Source organism: Diplotaxodon limnothrissa, linkage group LG1 (assembly GCF_057381915.1).
Source record: "Diplotaxodon limnothrissa isolate DT_005_m linkage group LG1, D_limnothrissa_male_GT1.1, whole genome shotgun sequence".
Lineage (NCBI taxonomy): Eukaryota > Metazoa > Chordata > Actinopteri > Cichliformes > Cichlidae > Diplotaxodon > Diplotaxodon limnothrissa.
This window is the reverse complement of record NC_140596.1, coordinates 12449804-12456531: the sequence shown is the minus strand read 5'-3', so window position 1 is coordinate 12456531 and position 6728 is coordinate 12449804. Positions and strand designations below refer to the sequence as shown.

The window sequence follows — 6728 nt, the reverse complement described above, 5'->3', positions numbered from 1 at the left end:
GCCCTGTTCCCACGTCTCTGTTCCCTTTGTAGTGCCTGCATATGAGTCTGTGTCTTTGTTCAGTCTGTGTTATGTGTTTCCTGTTTTACTTTGAAAGTCCATGTCTGATGTTAATGTGTCTGGTTTTGCTTCCTCTTGTCTCGTTAGGCCTGATTTGCCCCAGCTGTGTTTCCCTCCTGTTACCCATTCCCTGATTGCTCCCTCTGTGTATTTAAGCCCAGTGTTTCTCTGTGTCTGTGTCGCGATCTACCGTTTTCATAGCTGTGTGTTCTGTCATTTCTCTAGTTTAAGTTTGTTTTGAGTTTTTTCAGTTATGTTATATTTTGAGTATTAAATTAAAGCCATTTTTGAGTTCACGTCTGTCTCCGGAGTCTGCACCTTGGGTCCTATTCCTGCCTGCACACAGCCTTAACCTAACAGAAGATCGCGACCAGAACATGGACCCAGCAGACTCCGTGTGGTATCAGCGACCCGCAGTTTCTGCCTTCCTCAAGGAGATCGTGAGGGAGGAAGCTGAGCATGCCCAGGAGCTCCAGTCACCCTTCTATGGGTCACGTTTGGCTTTGGGAGGGCCCCGCAGCCTCCAAATGGCTACGGCCGAGCCAGCGTCTATGCCTCGGGCGATCAGGTTGAGCACGTGCTCCTTCTCTCCAGTCGCTACACCTCCGCCTTCACCCCTGGATTACCAGTCCGACAAGAGAGTTAAGCGGCGGAGAAAGAGAGATTATGTGACACCGGACGTTAGACTCACTCCGCTGCAGTCCTTCGCTCTGTTTTTGGGTCTGCCACGTTCTGAGCTTCACAAACTCTCTGCTTCCTCATCGCAGCCCGGTCCTTTGGAGGATTCGCAGCCCAGTTCGCCACCTCCCACTTCCCGGAGGAGGCGACGCTCACACCGTCACCACTCTTTTTCTGCGGAGCAACTCCCGGTGGTGAGTTGTGATTGCTGTCGTTCCTCGGAGCTGGAAACTAATAATCATATGAACACTGCTAAGACTGAGACTATTAAGACTGTTAGACGTGGTGGTGGTAGGAAGTTAAAAAACGTTTTAGAAGAGTCTGTGTTTGCTGGGCCTGCTCCTTCGCACCATTGTGTTCCTGCTCCCAGGGCAGCTCAGGCCCAGCATTCCCCTGCACCTGTTTCAGTGCTTCAGGTGAGGGAGGCTGAGGTCCAGCTGGTCCCTGCTCAGGTGTCTAGGCTGGCTGAGCCTCTGCCTGTCGCTGCACCCGTACCAGCTCCTCGGGTGGGGACTGCAGCTGCCCAGCCGTTGACTGTGCCTGTCCCGGCTCCCAGGGTGAGGATGACCGGGAACCAGTTAGCTCCTGCACCCGTACCTTCTCCTCGGGTGGGAGTGGCTGGTGTCCGGCAGGTACTTGCACCTGTTTCTGACCTCGCTGGAGGCTCAGGTGAGCCCGTCCAGCAGTTTTCTGTAGGATCCGTAGGCTCAGACAACCTAGTCCAACCATCTGCTAATCCACCACCTCACCCGCCATTACTGCCATCGTTACAACAGTCAATACAACTTAAACTTCTCTCCATAGCTCAGACATTAGCTCACCTATCGGCTCAGTCACCTGCTCAGTTACCGCCTCAGTTGTTTGCTCAGTCACCTGTCTCCACTGGAGGGTCCGTGGAACCGCTTCAGCCTCCTGTCTCCGCTGGAGGGTCCGAGGAACCGCTTCAGCCACCTGTCTCCGCTGGAGGGTCCGAGGAACCGCTTCAGCCACCTGTCTCCGCTGGAGGGTCCGAGGAACCGCTTCAGCCACCACCGGCTCCACCGCCTGGTCCGGCCTCCGAGTCTGCAGCTCCGTCTGGTCCGGCCTCCGAGTCTGCAGCTCCGTCTGGTCCTGCCTCTGCTGCTCCGCCTGGTCCGGCCTCTGAGTCTGCAGCTTCGCCTGGTCCGGATTCAGCCTCAGCCTGTGCTACGCCTGGTCCAGCTTCGGCTTCTGCTTCGCCTGGTCCGGCCTCAGCCTCTGCAGCTCCGCCTGGTCCAGTCTCCGAGTGTTCAGCTTCGTCTGCTCCTGAGGTCTCCCTGCTGTCTGTTCCTGCTCGTCCTGCCCGTCCTGCTCGTCCTGCCCGGCCTGCTCGTCCTGCACGTTCTGTCCGGCCGATGTCTGGACGTCGTTGCCGTTATGGACAGCCCTCGGAACTACGCCGCCGTCATGGACGGCCCCCTGAACTACTCCTCCACCAGTGCCTCCCGCCCGGCCGGCCTCCTGACCTGCTCGGTCGCCGTCGCTGCCTCCCGCCCGGCCGGCCTCCTGATCTGCTCCGTCGCCACCGGTGCCTTCTGCCTGGCCGGCCTCCTGAACTGTTTTCTGGGCTCTTGGACCATCAGCCTCCGGGCCGACCCCCTGAACTGCCCGGGATTGGACTATCGTGCTGTCAGCCTCCGGGCCGGCCCCCCTGAACTTTTTTTTTTTTTTTTTTTTTTTTTTTTTTTTTTTTTGAGACTATTGCCTGGGCCTCTGCGCCTTTCGTGAGCTCTTTTGTTTGTTTGCTTTTGGACTTTGCCTGGGCCTTGGTGCTGTTGTTTTGGACTTTGTTTCTGTGTTTTGTTCTGTTGCTTTCCGGGCTCCAGTGTTTGCACTTTTTTGTTTTGTTGTTTCTGGCTCCTTGTTTTGTTTCGAGCCCTCCATCCTGTTTCCCCCGCCGCCCACCCTGGTTGGGTTGTTTTTGTTTTTTTTTGATTTTGATGTTTTGGTTTGGGCTGTCTGGAAGCCAGCCCTTAAGGGGGGGGGGGGTACTGTTAGGATGCCTGGGTCGTTGACCCAGGGTGTTTGAGTTTATGTTATTATTTATACTTTCTAGTTTTTGGTTTCTTTGAGTTCCGTCTTATGGCTTATGTCTCCCCTATCACCTGCATCCCCTTGTCTAGTTCGCGTCTGTGTATCCTAAGTTCCTATATCCCCGTGTTCAGTCAGTGTTTGTGTCTGCCCTGTTCCCACGTCTCTGTTCCCTTTGTAGTGCCTGCATATGAGTCTGTGTCTTTGTTCAGTCTGTGTTATGTGTTTCCTGTTTTACTTTGAAAGTCCATGTCTGATGTTAATGTGTCTGGTTTTGCTTCCTCTTGTCTCGTTAGGCCTGATTTGCCCCAGCTGTGTTTCCCTCCTGTTACCCATTCCCTGATTGCTCCCTCTGTGTATTTAAGCCCAGTGTTTCTCTGTGTCTGTGTCGCGATCTACCGTTTTCATAGCTGTGTGTTCTGTCATTTCTCTAGTTTAAGTTTGTTTTGAGTTTTTTCAGTTATGTTATATTTTGAGTATTAAATTAAAGCCTTTTTTGAGTTCACGTCTGTCTCCGGAGTCTGCACCTTGGGTCCTATTCCTGCCTGCACACAGCCTTAACCTAACAGTTCGATACATATGCGTACCGAACCGAAAGCACTGTATGAACGGTTCGATATTGATACGAGTATTGTTGCACCCCTACTAAATATACATATGTATACATACATATATACCTGCACATGTCCATACACATGGAAGGTCCATTATGCATGAAGTGGTGACCGGGGATGTTCACAGTGTCCAGTGACTTATGACATCGTGATTGAGGAGTTATAGAGTCTAACTGCTGTGGGATGAATGATCTGCGAAAGCGCTCCTTCCTGCAGCGAGGGTGTTTCAGTCTCTGACTAAAGGAGCTGCTCAGCCCACTCACATACTCATGCAGTGGGTGATGTGGGTTGTTCATGATGGATGTCAGCTTTACCACCTCCACAGACTCCAGGGGACATCCCAGCACGGAGCTAGACCTCCGCACCAGTTTGTCAATCCTGCTCCTGTCCCTGTCCGTGCATCCACTCCCCCAGCAGGCCACTGCATAGAAAAGAGCAGATGCTACCACAGTGTCATAGAATGTCCTTAACAGAGTCCTGCAGACTCCGAAGGACCTAAGACTGCAGACACTGTTGTGGTTTGGAGAATTTCTAAAAATCGAATGGGACACAGAGCCTTCAGCTATCAGCGCCCACTGCTGTGAAAGCAGGTCTCATTTTGGATTCAGGAGACAGCCACGCTCTCAGCTTATAAGATCAGAATTCAAAAATTTCCTTTTTGATAAATGTAAACATCACACAGCCAAAACATTTTGATGCTTTTCAGCATTGTCTTTTATTCTCTAATGGTTGCTGTTCCAACATGGCTGCAGCTTTTCAGCTGCCAGTCAAACATACACACCACCAAGAACATCCTTCAGGACCTGGTTTGCTCTTATAGGCAGGGGAGGCATGCGGAGCTGATGCAGATCAGGTGATTCAGCCTCTCCACACCTGTGCCACGCCCACCATGTCCGCCACAATAAAACCCGTAGTTTGGGTTGGAATAAGGTGATCCTGAGCCATCTCTTAGTGGTGCTGCTACTTTAGCCTGTTGGGGGACTTCTTTTTCACTCTGCCTTTTCACTTGCCATGCATTTTACTACCCAGTGCCTTTAGTTTGTGTTTTGGGCATTGTGTGATTGTTGAGGCTTTTCTCTAATATCCCAGGGTCTTTACCTTTAAATGTAAAGCTCCTTGACGTGACTGTTAGGAATTGGCCCTATATGAACTGAACTGCACTGAACTTTGTCTGTAGACTTGTCTGTTTTATGCAGTTAAATTAAGATTTATTAACCAAAACAGGCCAAATCAAAGAAGCTTTGTAGTTGCAGGCAGTGATAGGGGTGTAAAAAGGACTCAATCCTCTTTTCTGTGGTTAGATTTAGGCAACAAAAAGAGAAAAACTCTTTAACATTAAAACTGTCAAAACTTGGAGAGTGATGGTAATATGGCAGGTATACCAACTAGCCACAACAACCACCTGTAGATGTGCAAGACGTGTAATAATTTGTCATTAGAGGGTAAGAGGAAATTTGTCCAGGGTAGTTTTTTTTGTTCATTTCCTTTGAGTCCACAATTACAACCTTTGCGTCTTTGCTCAGGATGTCTAACCTCTCTGCCTGTGAGTAGTCATTAAAATAAAAGCCTAGAAAAACAATGCCGTGTTGACTGGAAAGGTAATTAGTCTTCATTTCCTGAGCTGAAGAAGTGGCAGGCTGTCTGCCATGAGGAATATATATATATGTTTTGCAGTTTTGGAGACTAAAAGGAAATTTCAACCTTCCCAACGAGCAACATTGAAATGTCTGACATTCTGCTTTGCTCCCAAATATATACACTCTAGAAAAACAAATTTATTTGCACATTTCTTTGAGACTTGTTAATTTCTTTTCCTTTTTACAGAATCTGCTTTGTAACCATCGTGTACTGTGAAGAGACATGAAAAAGCAGCTTTGACTGCTGTGTAAAAGGCCTTTGCCCAGCACTGCTTATTAAGGCTTGCTTGAGTAGTGTTCACACTGTCTGATTTTCATGGAGCTCAACAGCACAATCAAAACTAAAAACAAAAGCAGTCTGATAGTCAGCACCTCTCCACACCATGCATTGAAGGAATTGATTATTTTCTGAATTGAACTGATTCACTGATGAGTTTGTGATATTCTCTTGAGTATTGTGCCTAACATGTTCTTATTTTTATTTGATGCCTTCTTTTATGAAGATTTGATGTGAAATCTTCCAACAGTAGAGAAAGCTCCCAGCAAATCCTGGATCCACAGCAGCAGCTACATCTGGTAACACTTGCATACAAATTTGTCAATAACCTTTTGAGTAACCCTGCTAACAAACTATAGAGATCCTACATACTATGGAGAGCTTGTGAGTGATGCTAGACAAATTGAAGTAACTAATCGGTGTACATATGTGTTTTTTAACGTATAAAAACACATATAGTGACAAAATGCATCTGTTGGCCCACTTTTAACTATTAAAATATGTTGAATGTCATCATAACTTTAGCCCTAAAAAAGTCTCAACCTTCACAAAACATACATTTCCTCACTGTTAAGTTAAAAATTCTAGAAAATATTTGTAGTGCTCGTTCCTCTTTGCAGACCAAATTCTCCCAGTTTGTCTGTCTCATCACCTACCTTTCTCTGCCCTCAGTCATTTCTCTTCCATCTCCTATTCATCAGCCTCACTCTCTTTCTCTGTGTAGGTTTCTCTTGCCCCCTGTTCTGCTCTCCCTCCTCCCTCTCCGTTGCTGAAACAATCATCAATTACCCTTATCCCTCTGTGTTATCCTTCTCTCAATCTCCCTCCATCTTTCCTGCCCATCCAGCAGAGTGGTTCCTCCTGGTTGGCTGTGGGCCACCCAACCCCGTCCCTGTCAGTCACCCTGCAAACGGTAGCTGAGCAGAGACTGACAGCTCTATGAGCAAATCAATAATAATCTTGAGCCTATACCTGAGGAGATCCCTTAGTGCATCCACACCTTCTTCGTTTCGCTTACCGTTTCATGCATCCTGATTTGCATATTTGCTACGTAATGTGCTAGCCCAGAAAAGGAAGACGATGACCTGTGATGCAGGAAAACAAGCCAAATAATCTAAAAATCAGGACGCGCATATGAACATTCACACCAACACAAAAACACACTATGATACCCACACACTGTCCTGTCCTGACTGTCACCAGGGGTAAGGTCATCGTGTTTGATGTATCAGCCGACTCATATGACAGCCTTCATATAACTCCAACCTCTTTCCTCCCCAAGAAAATTAACAGTTAGGGCTGAAGGACTGAACGAGCAGAGAAGATGTTGCGCCTGTCTCATAAAAAATGAACCATAACAAAGTCAACTTTGTGAGCTTGAACCTTTTTTTTGTCTCTTTCATAAGAATAATA

At 48.1% G+C, this 6728-nt stretch overlaps 1 protein-coding gene across 1 annotated transcript; it reads left to right on the top strand.

The window, feature by feature from the left end:
• Positions 1 to 437: 437 nt before the first annotated feature.
• On the top strand, positions 438 to 6258 carry LOC146639457 (uncharacterized). The gene is made up of 4 exons (XM_085351177.1): positions 438 to 1217; positions 1317 to 1916; positions 1981 to 2385; positions 6040 to 6258. The coding sequence occupies exons 1-4, from the start codon at positions 438 to 440 to the stop codon at positions 6256 to 6258; spliced, it is 2004 nt and encodes a 667-aa protein (XP_085207303.1).
• Positions 6259 to 6728: the final 470 nt, after the last annotated feature.